This window comes from Eumetopias jubatus, unplaced genomic scaffold, assembly GCF_037043125.1.
Source record: "Eumetopias jubatus isolate StellerSeaLion01/CBP00866 unplaced genomic scaffold, mEumJub1_p1.0 scaffold_12, whole genome shotgun sequence".
NCBI lineage: Eukaryota > Metazoa > Chordata > Mammalia > Carnivora > Otariidae > Eumetopias > Eumetopias jubatus.
In genome coordinates, this window is record NW_028274818.1 from 68,388,278 (window position 1) to 68,411,772 (window position 23,495).

Genomic DNA, 23,495 nt, shown 5'->3' on the forward strand with positions numbered 1-23,495 from the left:
AATAGCAGAGAATTGCAGTTTGGGACACGCAAGCTAGGACAAGACCATAGGCCCAAGTCCAGCACAGGAAGGAGAGGAACGTGGTTTTACGGACAAGGAGGAAGTTGGGAGGGTTGCTTTGAAGCAAAGTCCACTGGAGAAAAACAGGAGTTCGGGGGGACGGTGGTTTGTCACCGGCCGCGCTGCTGGGGTGCTCGCTTCCTGTAGGAGGTGCGGTGAGCATCTTTCCCCGTGGGGGCCTGTAATTCGGGATTCTTCCCCGGGGAGGGTTCTTCTGTTCGATCTGCAGTTGACCTTGAGTGATGCGGCTCCCCCTTCCAGCCTCCCCTTCCGCATCCAGAATCCACTCTGGTGAGGTCTCCCCTTATTGATTTCACAGACCGACACAGTGTGTCCCCTGCTTTAATAACCTGCCTTCGTGCCACTGGGGAGCCCTGGGGTGAGACGAGCTGGCAGCACGCCGCCCAAGGGTTGGGAGTAAGAGCGGCGGGAGTAGGGAAGGTGGCTCCCATTCCACAAGCTCCCTCCCTAGCGAGTGAGGAGAAACCGGATTCTGTATAGGATTCCAGAGCAGCCCTCAGTCACTAGGCGTCTTTCAAACTGAGCAGGGCAAGTCTGGTTTCTGAAGGAAGCCCGAACCTTAAAATCGTTTTACGACGACCGTACTTTTGACCCCGTGACCATACCGCCTTGACAGCTTCTGATGGGCTTACCTACAAGTCCCTTTACCAGTTGTTTTAAATCAGAGATCTCTCCCTTTTATTGACAGAGATACATAGTAGCCAGCTATCTAGGAAATTAAAGTCAGAGCTGCCTCAACTCTAAAGGTCACCTGCCCCTGTTTTTCTGAACCACAACTGCTAGCTGGTTTGTGATAGGTGGGAGATTTTGGGCATTTGCTGATTTCCAGAAGAGGGGGGCTATTTTGCATAACACTTCAATGGTAGAGAGGTCTTTTCCTGGTAGGTTTTGCTTGTTGCCATTGGCCGCTGGAGACCTGGGCGTTGGGCCCCTTTCCTTCTGTTCTTCTGTGGTCCTCCCACCCCGTGCCGTCTCTGTGTCACTACCCCTTTCCTGTCCCTGGCGCCCCTCCCCTGCCTGGGCTCCGGCAGTCCTCTCCCTGTGTCTCTTCTTGCCTGCACTGTTCCCTGCCCCTCCGGTCCATTCCACACACTACGTCCGTGGTGGTTTTCCTGAAACAGAAGTCTGTGTCTTCCCTCTCCAGAAGATTCCAGGACTGATTCTGTTGCAGTGTGTGAGATGAGCTCCCTGGTCAGATGTGAAGTGTCTGATGTCTAGCCTGGGTCTAAGGTCAGCCTTCTGTGCCGACCGTGTGCTTCCATCCAAATATTGAGCCTCATGGTGCAAGTGATAGAAAGATGCGAAACACCCAACAAGTCCGCATCCGTTCATGCCACCACTCTCTGGCCTGCAGTTGGAATTGTGTCCCCGTTCCAGAAGATGTGCTTCCTGCCTCGTCCGTGCCCCCAGGGGATCTGCATTAGGGCTGCTGGTGGGGCTGGGTGTCCGCATTCCTTGTGCTCCTGGCAAGTTGGACCTGCTTCCGTCCATGACGTGCTCTGCGCCCTCTGACCTCGTCGTAACTCCGTGTGTGGGTGACGCCACCCTGGCAGTTTCTGCAGCATGTCTGTGCCCCACGGGTTGAGAATTGGCCCGTCCCTGCGTATTTGTCCAGTCTTGCCCCACCTTCCCATTTCGGCAGCTCCAGGACCAGCGTGACGATGCTGTGCCTGGTGCGCTCACGCCTCTGCATGTGGGGATGTTTTTCTGCCTGGATGTTCCTCTTCTCATCTTACACATCTTTCAGTTTCCAGTTCGGGGGCACTCCTTGGGAGGGAGTGGTTGCTTCCTGCTCTCCCTGAATCTGTGTGCATCTCCACGAGGCTCCCGCATACAGCCCGTCAGTGTGCAGCCAGGAGTTGCTCCGCCATCTCTTGGAGGCACCACACCTCTCGCCGCCGTGTTTCTGGCGCTTGCCGCACTGGTTGACACCCTGTGGGACCCGATAAGTACTGGTGGATTGGATGAATGGTCTTAATTTTTTTTAAACATTGTATTAATTTATTTGAGAGAGAGGGCGAGCATGAGCAGGTGGAGGGGCAGAGGGAGAGGGAGAAGCAGGCTCCCCATGGAGCAGGGAGTCCCAGGTGGGACCCGATCCCGGGACTCCGGGATCATGACCTGAGCCAAAGGCAGATGCTTAACCGACTGAGCCACCCAGGTGCTCCTGAGTGTTCTTTCTTTGGATTTTCTTAGGTGAGGGTAGTTCTCACCCAGCTATATTTATGTCCACAATTGACTTTTGAGCTTTCTTCGAGGTTCCCAGAGCTGGAGTCTTTGAGAATGGAGGAACACTTGGATTACAAAGGGTGAGGCAGAAAGGGGGGAACTGGAAGCAGTGGATTGGTTGTACTCACGGCCTCATGGGCTGGTCCGAGAAGTAGTGTGCTGAGTGGAGAAAAGCGAGACGTAGGATGAAAAAGGGCCTTTATGTGAAGCTGTTCCTGCACCCACGAAGCAGCCGTGCTCAGGGTAGAAGAGTGCGAGCCGTAGGGAGCAGGGGTCGGGGTGGGCAGTGACCTCCTCACACACGGTGTTTAGTCTTTTTCCCCTCCTCGCTGTTTGTTGATGACAGATACTGAAAGCAGAGTGGCCTAACGCGATGCTCTGCGGCATAGACTTGGAGTTTGAGATCTCTCTGAGTCAGGCTTCAGGCATGGTTGAGAAGGAGAGAACAGATTTCTTAAGTTACTCCAAGCAGAATGCCTTGTTTCTTCTTTTGAGCCATGGTCTGGTTTTAGGAATGCTCACTTTCAAGTTACACCGCGCATTCGTGTAGGCGCTCGCTCTTGCTCACGCCCTGGGTTCCTGCTGACTCTCCCAGCCGCCATGGAGCTCTGACCCACAGCGTCCATGCAACTGCACGAGCTTGTGTTGTCGACGTGCCGTGTGGGAGATCTGAGATAGTGTGGGGGTGGAAGAAGCCTTTCAGGGTCAAAACCTCTGTCCTAGGAATTTATACACCAGTGAGACAGGCGTATAAACAACTGTGTGCGAGTGGATGTCAGTGAAGCAAAGAGCACGTTTTCTTGCGGCTGGAGGGGTGAACGAGCCTGCCTGTGTGTGTAGGAGGGGCTGGGCCAGTCTGAGGGCCTCTGAGTCATTCTAGGAGCATGGGGATGACTTGGACACTAAGGGACAGGGTGTAGGGAACAGGTGAGCTAACCCAGGGAGATGAGTGAGGAAAAGTGTGGGTTTTTAGGTTTCTCATTTGGTGTTTTGAGGCCGTGATTGTGCAACAGATGATGTAAACAAAGTTCCCTGAAATTCAAATTATGCAGAGATAAGTGAGTGCCCGTGAGTGTGTTTCGATGCTGTTACTGTTTCCCAGTTAGCTCCTGGTGCTGCAATAGTTAGTGTGCGGGGTGGGTTGTTCTTGACAGCACAGTCCTCCCAGCCCCGCTCATAACCCTCGAAGCTGGTGCTTCTCAAGCTGTATGTAGTAGGGGGGCGGGGCCCACCCCAAGGGCCCCCGATTCAGGAGGTCTGCTAGGGGGGCAGCACGGCTGAGACTTTCTGCTCTAACAAGTCCCCAAGTAATGCTGATGCCATTGGTCTGGGGACCACATTCTGAAAACCCCGCTAGTCACCTCTCCCGTACTAGAAAGCCTGTTTGTTCTTGACCTGCGGGGCCCTGGTGAACCAGCCCTTGTTCGCGCCTGCCCCTTCTTTCTGGTCATTCGCGTGTGGCCTTCCCGTGGGGCGTCTTCCCCAGAGTTTCTAGGTGGCTCCTTCGGCCTCTGTCCAGATGCCTCTGCAGGAGCCGCCGCGTGTCGCAATCTCCTCTCCTGCCTTTCCGGGTTGCACCTGTGCTCAGGAAGTCCTAGCGGGCGTGGGCGGGACAGATGTCCAGGTCAACAAGCACTTGGGGCTGGGAAGGGACAGAACCAGGAGCTTCGCCCGAGGGATAGATGTCGGGAGGACGCCAGTCCTGGGAGGCCCGGAGGTAGTGGTGCTGTGGGCTCTCGGGCACCCAGTGGGGATGTGATCAGACATCTGAGAGCAGCTTTCTGAGAGAACATGATTTTTCCGTAGAGGATTTTTCTCTCAAAGTAGCCACTTCATATTTGCCATATCATTTTTTTCTGGAATGGAGATGATCTTGGAGGATGACCGTGTTCTCTGGATGACACTGGGTGCCTGGGGGACTCCCTGTTTGGTGCCGTCCAGATCGCTGTTGAGACTTCTGGGGTGTTGATTTCTAACCTCCACTTACTTGCTATCGTGACCAAAAGGGTAAAAAAAAAAATCCATTTATTATGATTTTATGATTTTGCTTTAACTAACTCATGTGGCTGATAGAAACTGATGGACTATTTGTAAACGATGCTGTGATAAAAAGCGGTGCGCTCAGTGTCCAGGTGGGTTTACACGTCCCTGACTCCGAACAGAGCACTGATAGATGCAACTCACCGTCCGCGATGGAGGTTTCGATGGGCAGCCTAGTGGCCTTGAGAGTAAACTCCAGGCGGAAGTCCTGGCCTCCCAGCCGTGGTGCCTGACAGCTGACACGAGGCCGGGCCGGTCTCTGAGGGCCAGGACGCAGCACTGGGAGATGCGTGTCCCTGCACCCCGAGGGAGGCTCCCCAGAGACCCCTGCGGCTGCCCACGTGGACACTGGGGGGGGGGCGGGGAAGGGCATCCAGGCTGGAGAACCAGATGGAGCGCTGACCCATGAAGCCTGACCCACCTGTGAGGAGGCGTGGCAGAAGATCCCAGAAGGTGGGGATGACCTGCGTGTCATTTCTAGCCCTTCTGCTGTTGGCGGCCACCACTGGGCTGAAGGGCCATGTGCTCCTGAGCGGTTGAACGAAGCTTCGGCTGATGTTCCTGTTTGTTCATTCTTTCCCCGTCTGGATGATCGTGTTGAGGGAGTGTTGCTCTGGCAGGCAGGGTGCAGCCCAGTGTAAAAGGGAAGTGATGGTTTGCATTTCTTCCCGCACAGGGGAGTGCTGAACCCCGAACCATGCAGACTCCTTCCTGGTCTCACCCCCAGCCTGGTTGCTGCCCATCCTGACGCGCAGTTCCTGAGAGTTGTGAGGCTTGGGGAGGATTTGTGTCACCCGTCTTACAGATTGTTCCTTTTCCTCTAAGGGACGCCTCCCCCCCCACCCCCCGTATTCTTTTCTCCTAGGTGAACTGGACGGATTGAAGGGTTTATGAGTCAGAACTCCAAAGCTGCTATCACAAAGCCTTGTTTCCTTTCTGTGATGAGGAGCATTTTATACTTTTGGTTCCTTTTTTTTTCTGTGGAGCTTTTCATGGTTTTGTAAATCAGAGGCATAAACTGTAGCCTCTGACACAAAGTAAATTTCTTGTAAATGCCCTAGCCAGTTTTTGTGGGGTTTTTGTTTTTGTTTTTGTATTTCTCTTGGAAGACTCTTCCAAGTTTTAATCTGAGATAATGCCTCCTCAAACATGAATTGTTCTTATGTTAAGAGCATAATATTTTAGTCCCAGTGACTACATGTCCTCTGAAACGGAGCCTTAAAAATACGTCTGTGACCCACTCTTTTTAATTGGAGATTGTGACTTTAGGGTTTGGGAAGGGCAAGTCGTCTTCGGACATGACGTGGGCCTGAGTCACTGCAGAGGGCGGGGGTGGCAGGCAGCGCACGGGGCGAGGGGTTCCTTAAAATACCATCTCCTCCGAGCCTTTCCTCTCCAATCGAGCACCTTAAGAAGTTGACGTAAACAGTCATCTCGGCTGCTGCTTTCAGGAGAGTATTTCCACAGTCTTTTACCACAGTCTATAGTAAGTGAACTTTGAAACTGAAGTTAGTGTGGAGACGTTAACATTGAGAACATTTTAAAGGGACGTGTGTGCCCGCATCCTGTGTGTTCCGTACAGGCCAGTTCATCTCTACGTGTATTTTAGACGGTTCTGATCTACGACCTTACACGATTCTGCTCTGTCACTTAATCTTACCACTTTCCTAACACCGTATTTGGGTCATAACTTACTTTTCCATGTTGCTGGATATTCAGTTTGCCACATTACTCTTCATAGATCTAACCTTGTAGTGAAAATCTAGTGGCATTTAGAATTTTTCTTCATTTCAGTTACTTCTTTGGGATAAATTCCCGTAAGTAAGGTCGTGAGGTAGACCTAATTCTGTGCCTTTTGACACGACCCATTTTATTTTCCAAATGGATTTTAACAATGTATATGGTGCCACCATCATGTCCGGGTGAATCACTGTCCTACAGTCTCTGTTGGATCTTTTAATCAAATCACTGATGTAATAGCTGTAAGTGGTACCTCATTGTTTCAGTTTAGTTAAAACAATTACACCCCCCCAGGTTTTGCGGTTTGTTTTATCTTATGTGACCTGCCTGTTATTCGTCTGCTCTGAAGGACACTTTAGATTTTATCGTGTTTTGAGGAATCTCTTCTCCTTGTGGCTCATGCTATAAAAAAATGAAGTTCCTGGTTTACAAGTTGGCACGAAGTTAGCATGTAGTTAGCGTGTTACTGTGTCTCTGCCCCCCCGGGAGGGGCCGCTGGTATTCACTGGTACCGAGGGAAGAAGAGCGTCCACTCTGTCGGCCTGTCACTGTCGCCCGCCGCGACGCACATTTTCAGGTGCCCCCGTGGTTCCCGGTCCTCGCGGTGCACAGCTCTGTGAGGGCTGCCGTGAGGCTTTGGCCTGATGATTGCTGCGTTCTTCCCGATGACAATAATTCACCTCCAAGGTTCTCGGGAAATACTCGGAGCTTGAGTCCGTGAGAACAAGTAAGACTCTCACGACAGCCTCCCCGGGGAGCCCCATTTTGCGTGCTTCCCTGTGGGCCAGGGAGCTGAGGAAGTCATCTCTGCATCCTTGAGAATACGGTGTTTTAAAATATACATGCCAGGAAAGACAACGTATTTGGAAGTAAGGTTATATAGATTTGTTATTTTCTTTCCTTTTTTTTTTTTTTTTTAAAGATTTGTTTATTTATTTGACAGAGAGAGACACAGCGAGAGGGGGAACACAAGCAGGGGGAGTGGGAGAGGGAGAAGCAGGCTTCCTGCGGAGCAGGGAGCCCGATGCGGGGCTTGATCCCAGGACCCTGAGATCATGACCTGAACCGAAGGCAGTCGCTTAACCAACTGAGCCACCCAGGTGCCCCTGTTTTATTATTTTCTTATGCTTTCCATTAATTTGTGCCTCTGGGCCAAAACCTCAGCCTCAGCCTGTCTCCCATCATGTGCATTTTTTTCATTTCTGAATTTCCATTTTACCTTCAGTCTCATTCATGTATTTCAATAGTAAATTGTCTCATTTTTCCACGAGCATATTTCATCTCCCTTAAGAGATTTTTGTATCTTACACAAAGCACGTATAAATAGTGATATAATTCACGTTCCGTGAAATTCACCCCGTGAAGTGTGCGGGGCAGTGGTTTTAGTAACTTCACAGGGTTATGTAACCAGCACCACAATTCCAGAACGTTTCCATCACCCCGGATGGAAACCCCGTACTCTTGATCAGTTACTCCTGCCCCCCTGCCCAGCCCCTAGCAACCACTAATGCGCTGTCTCTGTGCCCTTGAATGTTCAGGACGTGTCCTGTTTGTGTCCGGCTTCTGTCCCTCAGTATAATAATGCTGTCAAGGTTCATCCGCGCCACCGCGCATCTCCGCACTGCAGTCCTTTCTGTGACCAGATACTGTTCCGTTCTCATGGGGTGGATTTCCAAGATCTGTTTCTGGACTGCTGTTTCTCATGGCCCCCGACTAAAGTTGGGGCAGCATTGGGGCCCCAGAAAAGCACGACGGAGGGCATGCTTGTCGTACATGTCACAGCAGGGCCCCGGGAAGCAGTGGCGCCTTGTGTTCATCTTCCCAATTTCATCATCGGCTCCTTAAAATACCAATTTTATTGTGCACATGGTACATAATCATTCTAGAAAATTTAAGTATGGCTGAGCTCCCAAAAAATCACTTCATAATGTTCTCACCACCGCATCACTGTTGTTACTTGGTGAATATGGTTCCAGACTTTTTTCTGTGCGTGGGTATGTGTGTGTTCCAGGTTCCCGTTTGTGGAAAAGGATGTGGTGAACAGTCTTGTAACAAAACAGTGCGAAACCAACACATTTTCGAAAATTTGTGCTTTTTCCTTCTACAATGTTTTGGTATCGGATGCTGGAAACTTCTAAGATTTAACAATTTTATTTTTTAATCTTTAAAAGTTCATGAACTGTAGACCCAAATTGTTCCTGCAGGACTTAGTTGATAGTCAGCTAAAATGTCTTTTTTAAAGTAAAATTTTCAACATGCTAATAAAACTTTAAACAAAACAAAGCAAAACCAGCTTCACCTTGTTTTTATTTCATTTTTTAGGGAATTAAATTACATTTTTGAAGAATTTCTTTATCCTTTTGGAGCATAGCAGATTTGTGAACTAAAGGAAGATGGCCACGTGAAGAAGGCGTGCACCTGCTTTTTCTCAGGTTAATAGGATGATGAGTTTAGCTGGCCCTCTCTTTTGATCCTCTTTCTGATTTATTTTTTTGCCAGTCTTTCAAGTAAGAAGAGAATTGGTATTTATTGAGAAAATCCCTGATTCACTTCCTCTATAAAATTTTAAATAGGTATAAATTATCACACTGAAGCCCATAATTGTGGCCAGATTATAACTTAAAAGATTTTAAATTATAAGTGATATATTAGCATAAGTGATATTTAACTTGACATACTTATGTGTATATATTTAAAAGTGGATGGAATGGGTTTAAAAGTTTATCTCAAAGTTGGGATGCCTTTACGTTGTTTTACTCATAATGTTCTAGGAGGGAGAAGAGGCAGTTACAAATATCGTGGCCGGCAGCGGGGACCGGGGGTGGTTCTTGTCCACCCCGCAGTGGCGTGGGCGGGGGAGGCCCCTCCGCGGTCACTTAGTGTGAAGTGTCCCCCTTCTGGCCATATTGTTGCCACTGTGTGGTGGTGACCAGCGAAGAAATCCATCACACTTGACAAATTCTCTTTGTCGAGTAAGAAGTAGAATAATCACTTGGAGAAAGGATGCAGGTGAGGGTGGGCTGTGGCGGGTTGGCCTAGGGCAGAGGCTTTGTGGGCTGTCCGGCGGAGCTCCCCACTGGGCCGTGGACACTGGTCTGGAGCACGGTCATGGTCAGTATTGCCCCACCAGTCCCCTCTCTGCTGGCTGGTCCCATCCATTCACTCTGCTCATTAGGACTCTCCTGCTGGAATGAAAGTAGACATCCCTTGCACCCAGCCTTCCGTCTGGGGCCCTGCTGCCTCTGTGTGGTGTTAAGGCCCACCGCCGTGGCCGGCTCTGCTGTGCTGGGTCTGCGTCCTCCCTCGGGGTCTGGTCTGGGCTGTCCGTGCTTCAGGGCAGCTGGCAGCCTCCGAGTGCCACGCGTGGGGCCGAGAGTCAGTTCTCTGGCCACTTTTTGGAGGCCCTAAGTTCACTGGACTTTGTTGAGACAGTCTGTCCACTTGGTCTCTGGGGCCCTGCACTCCTTTGGATGAGTTTCTCTTTACCTGTGGATGGCCTCTCTCAGTCCTTTGCTGGGTCCTCGACGTCCGGGACGTTGATGTCATACGACTGACTCCAGCCCAGCCCTCGCCCTGTCCTGTCTGCCGTCCCTGGCTGATCTTGCCCAGCCTTGGGCGCCAAGGCCTCTGTTTGCTCCTGTCGTACTTTCGAGTCCATTCCGGTGTCTGGTAGGTGGCTCCGAGTTGCCCTGGAGGCTCCCCTGGCCGGTCCCCTCATCTCCGTGCGACGCTCAGCCCGGTGCCGAGACAGCAGGTCCGGGCTCACGCCAGTCACTCTCTGCCTTCACGTCCACCCACCGTCCATCAAGCACGTCTCTGGCTCTGCTTTCACAATAATCCACCTCTAGCTGTTTGACCACGTCTGCCGTCACTTGCAGCCTGGGCCCCATCCAGCTTGGGTGCTGCGTTTCCTCTCAGCTGGGCATGCATGGCCGTCCCCTGGATCTCCTCCCATGGCAGCCGCAGTGTTTCAGATGACATCACTTCACACCCCTGCTTGGAATCCTCCAAGGACCTCTTTTAAAAAAAATGGAGATGGGTGCCTGGGTGGCTCAGTTGGTTGGGCGACTGCCTTCGGCTCAGGTCATGATCCTGGAGTCCCGGGATCGAGTCCCGCGTCGGGTTCCCTGCTCGGCGGGGAGCCTGCTTCTCCCTCTGACCCTCTTCCCTCTCGTGCTCTCTCTCTACCATTCTCTCTCTCTCAAATAAATAAATAAATAAATAATGGAGATATGACTCACATACCACCATTCTGAAGTATGCAATTCAGTGGTTTTTCAACTTTGCACAGGTTGTGCCACCCTCACACCAATTCCAGCATGTACATTGCCCCAGACGAAGCCCCGGAGCTGTTAGCAGTCACTACCCCAGCCACCCGGCAATCACTAATGTCTCTGTCTCTTGACGATTTGCCTCCAGTGGGCTCTTCAGTTAAAGTCCAGATTCCTTGCTCTGGCTTCTGAACAGTGGTTCCCAGACCAGCGGCGTCCACATCATATGGGAGCTTGTTAGAAATGCAGCATCTCAGCCCCCTTCCTGGATCCACTCAGTCAGAAACTGAGGGTGGAGCCCAGCCATCCGTGGTTAACAACTGTCTGTCCATGCCCCAGTTTGAGCACCAGTGGCCTCATGACTCCCCTCGAATCCTTTCCCCTTGCTGCCCCTCCGCGGACCCTGCTGTCCCCAAGACGTGACAAACCAGACCCCTCCTCAAGGCCTTTATGCATGCTGTCTCCTTAGCCTGGCTCGTGCTTTGTTCTGCTTAGCTGGCTGCCCTGGAGCCTTCCAGAACCTTGCCGGTGTGGACGTGCAGACGGGAGGACTGATGTCCCGAGCACCTCTAGCTGCCCCTGTAGGTGCGCTCTGCACCCTTCTGCTTCCAGCCGCGGGCTTGTGCATGCCGCACCCGCGTCCCTCTCCACACAGACCCCTCTGTTCTGAACTTTGTGCTGTGTGCTGCTTATTACAGGTGATTTCCACAGTAGGACTGAGTCTGTAGAGCAGGTGGCCTGTACGTACTGAGTGGAGGGAAGAAGCAGCAGGATGGGGGGCTGGGGTGGGCCCAAGAACCGGGAGGACTCTGCTCTCGTTTCCATCGGAGTGTCTGGCGGTGCTTCACGCCGCGTGCGCTCCACACTTCTCGACACACAGAGGGAGACTTGCCGTGAAAGTAAATCCGAGGGGCGTCTGTGCGGTGCAGGACCAGCTACAGGACTCGTTCACCCATGAACACGGACTTACTGCGTGCGTGCCAGGCCGCGCGGTCCACGGTGCTGAAGAGACAGCCCCTGGCCTGTGTGGAGCGTACATTCTGGAAGGGAACACGGAGGATAAGACCAGGTTAACGAAGTGTAAATGTGGTGTGTGAGGGACCGTGCCAAGGAGAGCACAGAGCAGGGAAGTGCGTGCGCGTGCACATGTGGTGTTGGGATTTGGGCAAGGGTGGCCAGGGCAGGCCTTGCTGGGACGGCAGCACTTGAGGGCAGACCCGCAGGGCCCAGGGGAGCAGTCAGGCTGGCTGCAGGTGGAGCAGGGCGGCCTGTGCGGATCGTGGAGCTGGAGCCGATTAGGAGAGGAGGCCCGGAAAGGGAGTGGGGGCAGGTGTTGGCGTGGGCAGGTCACGGGTCCGCTAATCCAGACCCACTCCCCCTCCCTCCCCGGCTGCCCCCCCCCGCCCCCGACGCAGTGCAGAACGGTCCTGCCTTTCCTCCTGAATTCACTCTGTGTCTCCTGAGTTGTGCAGTTCACACGTAGCACTATCCCTCCCCCCCCCATTTTGTCACGAGATCCTGTCTTTTCTATGGAATCCAACCTTTCTTACTACCTTTGTTCAGGCCCTCGCTCCGTGCCAGATGCTGGCTGCAGCGTGCGGGTTGTTGTGGAAAGGTCGGCTTTGACCCTGACGCCCGAAGTCAGTGGCAGTTCTTGGGGCGGAAGACTGCCCTAAGGCGATCTGGCTAATTATTAACAGATCTGGGGGCAGAGCCCAGACCTCCTGCCCGGGACTCAGAGCAATGTCTCCCCGCCCGCCTGCCGGCCTGCCGACCACATTAGGACGGTCCGGTCTCCCCGTCAGTCAGCACTGCGCGCATCCTCACACACTGAAGGTAGAAATGCACCTGCCGCCATTCACGCAATGTTGTGCGTTTTGGGGGAAAGGTAATCTTAAACAGAACACATCTCTCTTCATTCTTATTTGTCATTGTATTTGTAAGTAAACAAAGCTGTTGTTTTCCAGAAAGTAAGAGACCAGATCTCTATTAGAGTTTGGGTTACTGTGATTACACAGAGCGTTTCCTATTATTTTCCTGCTGTAAGGAACAGCCTGGAGAGGAGAGAATGGGTCAGAAGAGCAGAATTGACCCTGTCGTTTTAGTAGCCAAGTCTGTCGCTTCCGTGGGTCTTCTTCATTAGTAAAGAGAGTAATGCCGGCCCTTCTTGTGTGGGGTTGGTGTGAATTTCTGAGCTGTGTGTGCAGAGGCTCTCTGAGGGGGCCAAGGGGTGCTGGGACCCTTGTGTGCGGCACAGACACTGTCTGGCTTTGAGGCGTTGAACTTCAGATGGTGTTGGGGTGCGTGGGGAGCATAGAGGGCCACTGGCGTACCGGAGTGTAAATTGTTGAGGTCTGTCATGAAATGGGCCCTAGAATCTGCCAGAGCCACAGCAGGGTGCAAGTCTGTGAGCTTAGTGAATCTTTGTTATTTTTTCCAAGTGATTTTTGTGAAGGCTTTATGATTTCTGTGTGGTTTTAAAGTGCAGCCTTCCTGTCTGGTTGAGGCCTGGAACGATGTGTCTTTATTAATACGGTTTGTCGGGAGGGGAAGGACCGGATAGAATTAGCTTGAAAGCTGCTCAGCTCGTCCTGGGAAGCTGTACGGTTTTTTCCATGTTTTATTTACTGTTTCACTGGTATCCACTGTGTTAATTTTTCTGGGTTCCCTACTTCGTGTTCTCATGGTCTGGGCGACTCTCCACATTGCACGTGTTCCCGCGGGTTGGGAGCTTTGATGTAAGAAGGGAGGACGCGGTGACCTTAAGAAAACACGGTCGGGGGTGAAGGAGGAGCTGCAGGGTGCGTGGTGCTGAGCCTGCTCCCCTTGGGGGGGTGTTCTCCCCTGCCGGCCCCTCCTCTCACTGACCGCACCCCTGTGGCACCCAGCCCGACCACTTAGCGGGCGTCCATCACTGTCCCTAACCAGGTGCTGCCTTTTTGCTAGAAGAGCCTAGTGCAGCTCTGTCGGGGTGGTGAGGAAGTCTGAGCTAGAGGGGGAGGCGTGTGGCTGTGGGGGGCCCATGTCATCCTGAGCGCAGTGCAGGTCCTGCTCATTCTGCCCTTTTGTGGCCTTAAAGCCCCAACTTTTCCCAGTGTCGGTGGCCTGTTAATCATTGTTACAGAATGTGTGCTGGTCCAGAGTGGACCTGCCAAAGCCTTGGCGTTCTCCTTTCCTGAGAAGAATTACTCTCGCAGGAGAAGTGCTCCCAGTGGGATTTCTGTCAGACTGTGTGTGTTTTATCCTGATACACGTGGACCCACTAAGTTGAGTGAACACACAGGGTTCCCTACCTCCGTTGCCATCCGCCGTGTATTTGCTGTCAGTTTCTCCAGCACTGGGAATTCACATTTTGGGGGGGATAATTTAATTGGCATGAAAGCTTGCTCTCTTTACTCTCAGTGTTTTTAAGAGACAACGTCTATTTTTATTAGGAGAGAGATGGCTAGTGAGCTGGAGATTGAGGCCTTCCGCTGTCCGGTTTATGTTGTGTGTGAGGCCGGGTAAGTTTTAGCATCACAGCCTGTTGCTTTGCTAACACCTTGTTGATAAAGACTTAGGCTGTAATGTAGGTATTTGATTTGATTAAAACATTTTAGCCTGAAAAGTACGATGTTTTGGGGCACCTGGGTGGCTCAGTTGTTAAGCGTCTGCCTTCAGCTCAGGTCGTGATCCCAGGGTCCTGGGTTCGAGCCCCACGTCTGGCTCCCTGCTCGGCCAGAAGCCTGCTTCTCCCTCTCCCACTCCCCCTGCTTGTGCTCCCTCTCTTGCTGTGTCTCTCTCTGTAAATAAATAAATAAATAAATCTTTTAAAAAATAAAAGTACGTGGTTTTGAATAGGTGGTCTATGCGCCTGGTGTAAATATTAGAGTTCCCTCCAAGTTGTGTCTCCTGGTTCCCACCCACCCTCAGAGCAGCACGTTCTTAGGTCTCCCGCCGAAGAGGCCGTGTAGACATAAGGGTGCACGCAGATATCCCCGAATCTCCCTCACAGGATTGGTAGGAGGCTGTTTCTAGGGTGGGTCTGGCACCTATGAGGAACTGTGTAAGTATTTAACAAATACAGTGTCATGGCAGGACTTCGTTTGGCCTTCTGTGTGAACTGGTTGGCCCGAACCCCAAGGCCCCCGGGGGCTCTGCAGGCACTGCTCGCCCAGGGCCCAGGCTGCTGCACCGCTCTTCGACTAGGTTTCTGGGAAGGGAATGCTAGGTGACTGGAAGGTGAAAGCATAGTGTGGACACTGACAGCCGTGGTCTCTGTCTCTGTTGCAGATGTTTCTCACCGTGTACCTCAGTGACAACGAGCAGCACTTCACCGAGGTCCCCGTGACCCCCGAGACGATGTGCAGAGATGTGGTGGATCTGTGCAAAGAGCCCGGAGAGAGCGAGTGCCATCTGGCCGAAGTGTGGTGTGGCTCTGGTATGAGACCGGGCTCGGGCTGCCGAGTAGACGTGGCCACGGGCCGCGCGCGTGTTGTTTGCGGAGAAACCCGGGACTCGCCCGAGCCTCAGGGCGCCGCGTTCTCTCTCCAGCTTCGCTGTGACGCAGGGCGCCTTCCCTTCTCGGCAGTACCGAGGATGCTGCCGTGTGAAAGGGCAAGGTGGCCCAGCGGCGCAAGCTTCTGGGCCGGACCTGGAACATGCTCAGGGGGTTCCTGTGCGCTTGGACCCCACTGAATTAGAAACGGGAGGTGTCCTGATTGCCTTGCCCTCTCCAAGTTGTTGTAGGTTTTTAGGGAAAGCTATTCAGTGTTGAGTTACCGTGGTGGCAAAAGGCAGTGGTGAAATCATAGGCATTATTTTAAGCTTTGAAATCAATCCTTCACTCCAGTTCTTTGGAGCTCTAAAATGGGACAGCCTGGTCTTTTTCTGGCCCCTGAGGAGTTTATAGATGTGTGAGTAATTTTCCATAATTTCTGCCTTGTTCCTGCACAGCCGGGGTGACCTCCCCCTGCTTCTTTCCCTCCTCCGGGGGTGCCAGGCGTCCCAGCGTGGGTTACGCACCGTGTAAACTGGGTCCTCACCATTCACAATCCCTGCCTGCAGCCGAGCCCCCTCTCTACCAGGCCGAGACGTCTTGGTCATCTTTGGCCGACTTTCGTACTGTTGGGTGTCGTGGACGGTCTTGTGCTCTCTTCCTGGTTCGCTTACTTCTTTTCCCTTCACAAAGGAGCTGGATTAGACCATTCACATAAGGAAACCCAAATGATCCTTTTCAAGTGAAAATGTGATAGTCTGACTTTCCACTCCTCCGTGGTTTTCTTGTCTCCTGAGGATAAAATCCAGATTTCTGATCTTGGGTTGTGAAGTCTGTGCTATCATCGGGCACCATTCTCCTCGTCCTGCAGCTTCCCTTCTGTTCCCGAGTGAACTCCTTCCCACCGTAGGGCCTTGGCGCGAGCCCCCCCCACTGCCTGCACTGCTGTCCAGGTGCGGACTTGAGCCAGAACGTTCCGTCCTCCAGGAGAGATGCTGCTGGAGCATGCTGCTACCGTGGCCGTGAAGCTCCTGATTTAATCCTCTGGGTTTTGTGTGTCTCCTCGTTTACTGCCTCCTGAATCCCCATAGCCCAAACACCTGCACTGGGACGTAAACTCCCTAAGAGGAGAGGCTTGTGTGTGTCCTGTGTCAGTGTGCCCAGCTCAGGGAGAGGGCCTGGCGTCTGGTGCTGCTCCGTGAGTACGTCCTGAGGGACTCAGTGCATGGCCGGATGCTTCTGGCCGCCACCGCCTTCATTCAGCGGATCACCTTGCTCTACGCTTTACAGAGGTGATCAATAGCACCCGTTGGGAGCAGGAAGAGGCTCGGTGTCTCCTGGGAGCTCTTGCTTCTACCCGTTCTTTTTCCTCTCAGCGTCTTGCTCACTCAGATATGATGATGTTGAGAAGATTTTCTTTCTTCTCACTTTTTTAGTTAAAAAAAAAAATGACTGCACCTGAATGTGTTCTTTTTTGTAGAAGAGGAAATGATGTGGACCGAATGGAAGCCTTTACCCTTGCCCATCCCTGATCTCTCAGCATAGCCGCTTAGCGGAGCAGAGAACCTCTCAGACTCTTTTCTCTGCGTTTATGATTGTAGGAATAGTTTTGTGTGTTGATTTTCCTTCTGTTTTTTCTTTTTGTAAATAGTATCATACATATCAATATCCTGCAATTTGCCGTTTAACCTTACAGTCCAGCTTAGAGGTGTTTTTCAGATTAGTATGTGTAAATCTACATCGTTATTTTTAATTTTTTAAATTTTTTTGAGAGAGAGAGTGTGCAGGCAGAGGGAGGGGTGAAGGGAGAGAGAATCTTAAGCAGACTCCACGCTGAGCGCAGAGCCTCACGCGGGGCTCGATCCCACGACCCTGAGATCATGACCTGAGCCGAAACCAAGAGTCAGACACTGAACTGACTGAGCCACCCAGGTGCCCCTCCACTCTTACTTTTATAAATGCTGCAGTGAAAGTCCTTTGAGGAGCTTCTTGATCCGTGCAACTTTTTCCCTGGAGTAGACACCACGAAGTGCAATTGCTTAATTAAAGGTTCACACACTTTAAAATTTGACGTGTGGTACCAGATTGCCCTCCACAAAGGCTGTCCGCTCATACCCCTACCAGTTATTTTTGAAAGAATCTTCTGTCAACAATTGATAGGATAATATTTTAATTTTTGCTGAGCTGATAGCTGAGGTTGCCCATTGTTTCATTTGTCTCTTGGCCATTTGGGTTTCCATTTTTATATACTTAATTTTTTAAAATTTTCTTACATTTTCAGTAAGCTTCATACCCAAAGTGGGCCTGGAGCTCCCGGCCCTGAGCTCAAGTCTCACGCTCTTCTGACTGAGCCAGCCAGACGCCCCTGGGTTTCCGTTTTTAAAGTACTGTTTCTCCGTAGGCTTTGTTCATGTTTCCCTTGGCGTTTGCCTCTTGATTTGTAGGCATTCAAAAGCAGAAACAACTATCCTGGATCCCAGGCCTGTTGTGTGATTTAAAAGGATCCTTTCCTTACCGCAGAGCCGTAAACCTGCTCTCCTGTTATGTAATGTTGTAAGTTTGAAAGAATTTTCCTTCCCTCCCCCATTAAGTTTTGTGACTCGTGTGAGTTACGGAGCGAACTGCTTGTTTCCCGAACGGGCAGTGAATTGTCTGAAGTGCCTTATCGAACGGCGGTTTCTTGCTTACTGACATGAAACGTCCTGCATGCCATGTTCGATCGCGCATGGGGTTAGGTTTCTGTGAGCTTTTGTCCGTTACTTTTGTCTTCTTGTGACAGAACCGAGGGGTTCTGATTACTACAGTTTGAGAATATGTAAGTGTCTGTAAGGGAAGTGCTTTTATTTCATTGTTCTGCTTTTTCAAAAAGTATGTGAGCTATTCTTCCTTTTTTTTTTTCTTTTTCAGATAAGTTTTAGAAAGGCCTTGAAAGGTTCTGTGAAAAGTCCTGTTGGGACTTTGGTGGTAGTGAATTCTTAATTCGTTTGTGGGTTGTTGCTATGATGCTGTGATTAGAAGCAAGGTCTTGGGTCTCAGAATCCTGTCTCTGTCATTTAGTAGCTTTATAACCGAAACTGTCTGCAAGCCTCCCACGTAACCCAGCCTCCCACGTAACCCACGGCCAGGATGGCTGTGGGTGGACAGGCACTGTTTGTAGGGCACCTGCGGGACCTGCAGGGCGTGTGTGAGCGTGCACATCCGGAGCCTGGCTCCACCTCCTCTGTGCTCCCGGAACGTGCAGGGGAAGGTGTGTGTGTGTGTGTGCACGCGTGTGTTTGGTCAGGAGGTGGAAGGTCTACTCAGAAGTTCTGTCAGGGGGTGTCTGTCGGCTTGCTAGGGGTGTTTCCTTCTGGGGGGTCTTAGTTGGAATTTCTCTGGTTTAGGGACGAAGAGGGGCACTTCTGTCACCTCCGGGACGGCGAGCAGAATGGTACTTTGTTGTGGCTGAGTGGACTGAGCTCAGGCCGAGTCCGCAAACCCGGCTACTCCGTTCTCTGCCCGTTGGTGACTTCAGGTGCTGGTTCGGTGGCTCTGATTACCAGCAGGTGCTTGGCCATTTCTTAGGCTTGTTCAGTGTTCTGCTAGTGAAGCTTACAGACAGCACTGGAGTGTCTCTGATTTTTTTTTTTTTTTTTAAGATTTTATCTATTTGAGAGAGGGAGAGCGCTAGAGAAAGAAAGAGCACAAGCAGGGGACAGAGGCAGAGGGAGAAGCAGACTCACTGCTGAGCAGGGAGCCCGATGTGGGACTCGATCCCAGGACCCCAGGATCGCGACCCAAGCCGAAGGCAGACGCTTAAGTATCTCTGATTTTAAGCAGTTGCATCCTCGAACAGTAGTTTGGTTTTCATATCCAGATCTTTGAGGTTGGAAGATATTTCGAGGGCAGCTTAAGATACATGATTTCTCCTGAAGTTCCCATCTACTAGAATATCCTGTGTTCTTCCTTTTGTCTTGAGAGAAGTTCCACAACTGGCAACCTCACCGGAAGACAGGCCAAATAGATACACAGTTGGCCCTTGAACAATGTGGGGGTTCAGGCCACCGACCCCTCGTGCAGTCAGAAATCCACATAGGACTTCCAACTCCCCCAAACTTCACTCCTTACAGCTTAGTGTTGCCTTGAAGCTCTGCTGACCACGTTTTGTATGTCATGTGTTATATTCTGCGTTCTTCAATCGAGTTTGCTGGAGAGAAGAAAGTGCTATTAAGAAAATCGTGGGGCGCCTGGGTGCCTCAGTGAGTCAGGCATCTGACTCTTGGTTTCAGCTCAGGTCATGATCTCAGGGTCGTGAGATCGAGTCCCATCTTGGGCTCCATGCTCAGCGAGGAGTCGGCTTGAGATTCTCTCCCATCTCCCTCTGTTCCTCCCCCCACCCACACGTGTTTTCTCTCTAATAAATATATATATATATATTTTTTAAAGAAAATCGTAAGGAACAGAAAATACATTTCAGGACTGGACTGTATTTATCAAAAAAATTCCCATATAGGTGAGCCTGGGGTGGGTCACACCCATTCTGTTCAAGGGCCAGCTGTATTTTTAGTGCGGTAAATAGCCTTTTGTTTGGAAGTGGGTATGTCTCATTTTTTTAACATAGTTTATAGAATTATAGTTTAAAAATAGCCTAAGAGATAGTAGGACTAGACTTTATTTAAAGATTTTATTTAGAGAGCACATGTGCGTGAGCAGGGGGAGGGGCAGAGGGAGAGAGAATCCCAAGCCAACTGTGCGCTGAGTGAGCCCTACGGTGGGGCTTGAACTCATAACCCTGACATCATGACTGAGCCGAAATCAAGAGTCTCAGACGCTCAACCAACTGAGCCACCCAGGCACCCCCAAGCTATTTATTTAGAAAGTTATTTTTAATTTCTCGTTTATATTTAGAGAACCCTAGAATGTTCGAGTTAGAAGGGACCTGAGAGGCCAGTAGTTTACAGAGACTTCTGCAACCCCCGGAGTTCAACGGCGAGCCTGTGGCCAGTCAGGAGCACTGAGTTAGACTCCTGTGCCCCTGGCGGCTGGCCCAGACGCATTCCCCTTTCCAGTGCCTGCTGGCTCGACACCGACTGTGTGTGTGGGAAATCTGTGGCGCTTATTTCTAAGGGCTCTTTTAATGAGAAGAAAGCATCTACGATGCTCAGTATTTCCTACAGGCATAATTTGCATGAAGGTTGGATGGTAAATGCTCTTCTTGTACATGCAAATCATATGATTTCTGTTTGTTTCCTTTAGAACGTCCAGTTGCTGATAATGAGCGGATGTTTGATGTTCTGCAGAGGTTTGGTGGTCAGAGGAGTGAAGTTCGTTTCTTCCTTCGTCATGAACGGCCCCCCGGCAGGGACACAGGTGGGTAGCATTGTGTGAATCCGAGCAAAGCTGCGGACTTGGCACACATAGGAGGCATGGGGAGAGATCAGGAGCCAGGTGACGTGAGGGGTGCAGGACAGGAAGGGACATGGAGGTGGGAGGACAGGTCAGCTTCTAAGACCTGACTGTCTCGGAGAAAAGGGTGCAGTGTCCCTTGATTTGTTTTGTTTGAAGAGGAGAGGATCGGGTGGAAAGGAGTCCCCAGAGCAGGAGGCTGAACTGTGGGAGAGGGCATGTGCACCTGAGAAGGTGTGCCCTCAGCCCGGGAGACAGGGTCCTGCGTTCGGGGGGAGCCGAGCAAGAGAGAGCTGAGCCTTGTGGGATCAGGTGGAGGGGCTTCTTGTCCGATGGCTTTCTCTGGGGTGGCCGTGGGGTAGGAGGGGGTAGAGGTCAGCTGGGGATGAGCTGTTGTGGGGAGCGGGGGAGCGTCTGCCAGGGGGGCCAGGCTGCTGGGGGCCACGTGAGGCCACAGACCCCAAAACCAGGGGGCCTTCCCTCCAGCCGCGCTCGGCAGCCTGGACAGTTGTAAGAAGATGGTTGGATTGACCCAGGGTTGGGGTTTTGCCGGCCCAATTCAGAGGAGGGCTAGTGGACGGGGCGAGGAGGCGGTGGGCAGGGGAAGGGGCTGCCGTCTCGGGCTCATGAGCAGGCGTAGTGAGAGGAAGTTAGGGTCAGAAAGGAGAACGTCTGAATTTAAGATTGCAGAGGGAGAGAGAGCACTTCTAGGTGATGAGGGCCCCGTTTGGGCCGTGAAGTGAGCTGGAATTAGAGGCGGAGACGCCAGCTTCGGATGGAAGTCACGTGGGACGGAGGATGTGGGAGTCAGGTGCTCACACCTGTGGGGACTGAGGGTTCTCACCGGAGTGCGTAGACGAGGGAAGGAGGCAGAAGGTGATCTGTGCTGTGCCGGGGGAGGAGCGGTGGGCTGGGAGAAGCTGGGGCCTGAGGGTGCAGCCATCCCAGGGACCCCGCAGCCTCGTTTCCAGTCACATCTGTGGGGAAGCCGCTCCCTGAGCAGGATTATTAGGTATTTCTCAAAATGGGAGCACTTTTAAAATGGGAAGTTGAGGATTTGTGACCTCAGCACATTGTTCTTGGGAGCAGGAATATAGGTTACAGATGTTAATTATCGTAACACATCTCAGTTTTTCTGCTTTAATATACATGTCCATATGGTGGCCGGCAATTAGAAATTGTTAAGTGTGGCGTGACTTAGTGTGGACTCTTGCACTCTGCAGGGAGAGGCGCTAGCGCTCGGGTGGCCTGACCCGTCAGAGGCCACGTGCATCACTGGTGTCTCTGATTTTACTTTACATCGGCACTTATTTTTTTCCCTAAGCTGCTGCCATTGTAATTTTAAATGGGCATCTACATCACATTTTTATTTTGTCCTTTGTTGACATTACTGCATACGTCCTCTTGGAGGAAGCTGACTTGGACCCGTTCACCTCCTAGTTCTCATATCTTCTGTATACATAGCGGCTAAATTATTCAAGAGCCTCAGCAGGGCTGTCTCAGTGTGTCTGTAAGGTGAGAAATACAGTCTGAAGATGCAGCTGTGTTCACAGCGCCCCAAACACCAGTGCCACATGGTGTTTCAATGGGGACACAGCAGTGTCCGCCCGCCCAGCAGGGTGGGAGCCTTTCTGTGCAGACTGTGGGTGAGGGTGGGCCTGCCACGCTCTCGTCCCCGGTTAGCCAGGACCTGCGCTGAGCACGGATGTGAGCGATTTCTCAAGCTCCTGGCACCATGATGGTGCCCTGAACGTGCTCCAGCTGGTTCAGGGCTCTCTCTTGGAGGCAGCAAAGAAATCAATAATTCTTAAATGGTAGATTTTTTTTCTTGAAGAAATGTGACAGATTACCTGAGCTTTGTTGTCAGAGAATTGAACGGTATTTTAAAAATAAAGCTAATGCATTCGAGATAGGTGTGTGTGTCATACCTGGCTCTGAGGACAGACCTTTATTGGCATGGGAATCTGTGCTAAGTAGGTATAATAGATGTTATTGATTGATTGATTGATTGATTGTCAGAGAGAGAGAGAGAGAGAGCACAAGCAGGGGGAGCGGCAGGCAGAGGGAGAAGCAGGCTTCCCGCAGAGCAGGGAGCCCGATGTGGGACTCGATCCCAGGACCCTGGGATCATGACCTGAGCCGAAGGCAGACGCTTAACGACTGAGCCACCCAGGCGCCCCGGTATAATAGATGTTTAATTCAGAAGAAATTTTAATCTAAAACTTCCTGGGAGATACTGCGTTTGCTAATCTCTGGGAAGTACAGGTTAGCGCAGTACCGTCTAGTGCTGACTGGTCGCCGTTCCAAGTGAGGTTTTTCAAAGCAGGCAGAACTATGAGACCTTCACTCCATTGCTGTGAGAAAATATTTTGTTTACCGTCTGCTTTCTACTTAAATACCCAGGAGCAAGAATCCCAGAGCTCAGAGATGGGCCAGTACTTACAGGATCTGCCAGCTCTAGTGTTAATGCATCGTTTTTGAATTTTGTGCTTAGTGAGTGGACCACGGTCTCAGGATCCAAGTGTAAAGAGAAATGGTGTGAAAGCCCCTGGTGAGCACCGAAGGAAGGAGAACGGGGTAAGTGTTGGTGCTGAGCTGCTAGAGCGAGTCGAGCAGCTGCTCAGGTAACGTTTCCCTCCTGCCCTTGCTACTTTGTTACTCACCGCTTATGAAGGATGGCCCTTGCCACTTTGTTGCTCAGTGGGTTTTGAGGGAGGACTGCTTTTTAATTTTTATTGTTTTTAAAGATTTATTTATTTGAGAGATGTGGGAGGAGAGAGAGAGAGAGAGAGAGCGCGCACGTGAGAGTGGGTGTGCGCACAAGCAGGGGGAGGGGCAGAGGGAGAAGCAGACTCCCCGCTGAGCAGGGAGCCCTATGTGGGCTGGATCCCAGGACCCTGAGATCATGACGTGCTTTTTAAAGGGTTGTTTCAAATGTATTTCCTAGAAAGGATTAATTTTCATGATCTCTGCTTGGCTGACTATTGAGAGCAATTAGATGCTGGATATACTGCAAATTCAGAGCAAAACAAATGGTAAATGAGGTTGAGGGAGGATTTATTTTTTACGATTTTAGTTTTTGCTATAATCGCTTTAGTAGAATGAAAAAGTACATGTTCATGCTCTTGCTATTGCATGTGAATTTTAGCAAGTATCTTTGGGGGGTACCTTACAGACATTTTCTTTTCGAAGCTCAGAATTTTTAATACTGTTAGGGATTAGCTGTGTCGTCTTCCCCAAAATCCAGCATGAATTTATGGGAGAATCCAGGC

General features: G+C 51.2%; 1 protein-coding gene across 3 annotated transcripts in view; it reads left to right on the forward strand.

The window, feature by feature from the left end:
- The window catches only part of TP53BP2 (tumor protein p53 binding protein 2), a 56,889-nt gene that overhangs the window by 10,634 nt on the left and 22,760 nt on the right, over positions 1–23,495 (forward strand). For 2 of the 3 annotated variants that reach the window (XM_028111576.2, XM_028111577.2), the window contains exons 2-4: positions 14,634–14,781; positions 20,074–20,187; positions 22,718–22,800. In XM_028111576.2, the coding sequence (XP_027967377.2) occupies positions 14,634–14,781; positions 20,074–20,187; positions 22,718–22,800 (345 nt within the window). Of the gene's footprint in view, positions 1–13,795; positions 13,865–14,633; positions 14,782–20,073; positions 20,188–22,717; positions 22,801–23,495 lie in introns of all 3 variants that reach the window. The other variant, XM_088017217.1, reaches the window with a different exon arrangement.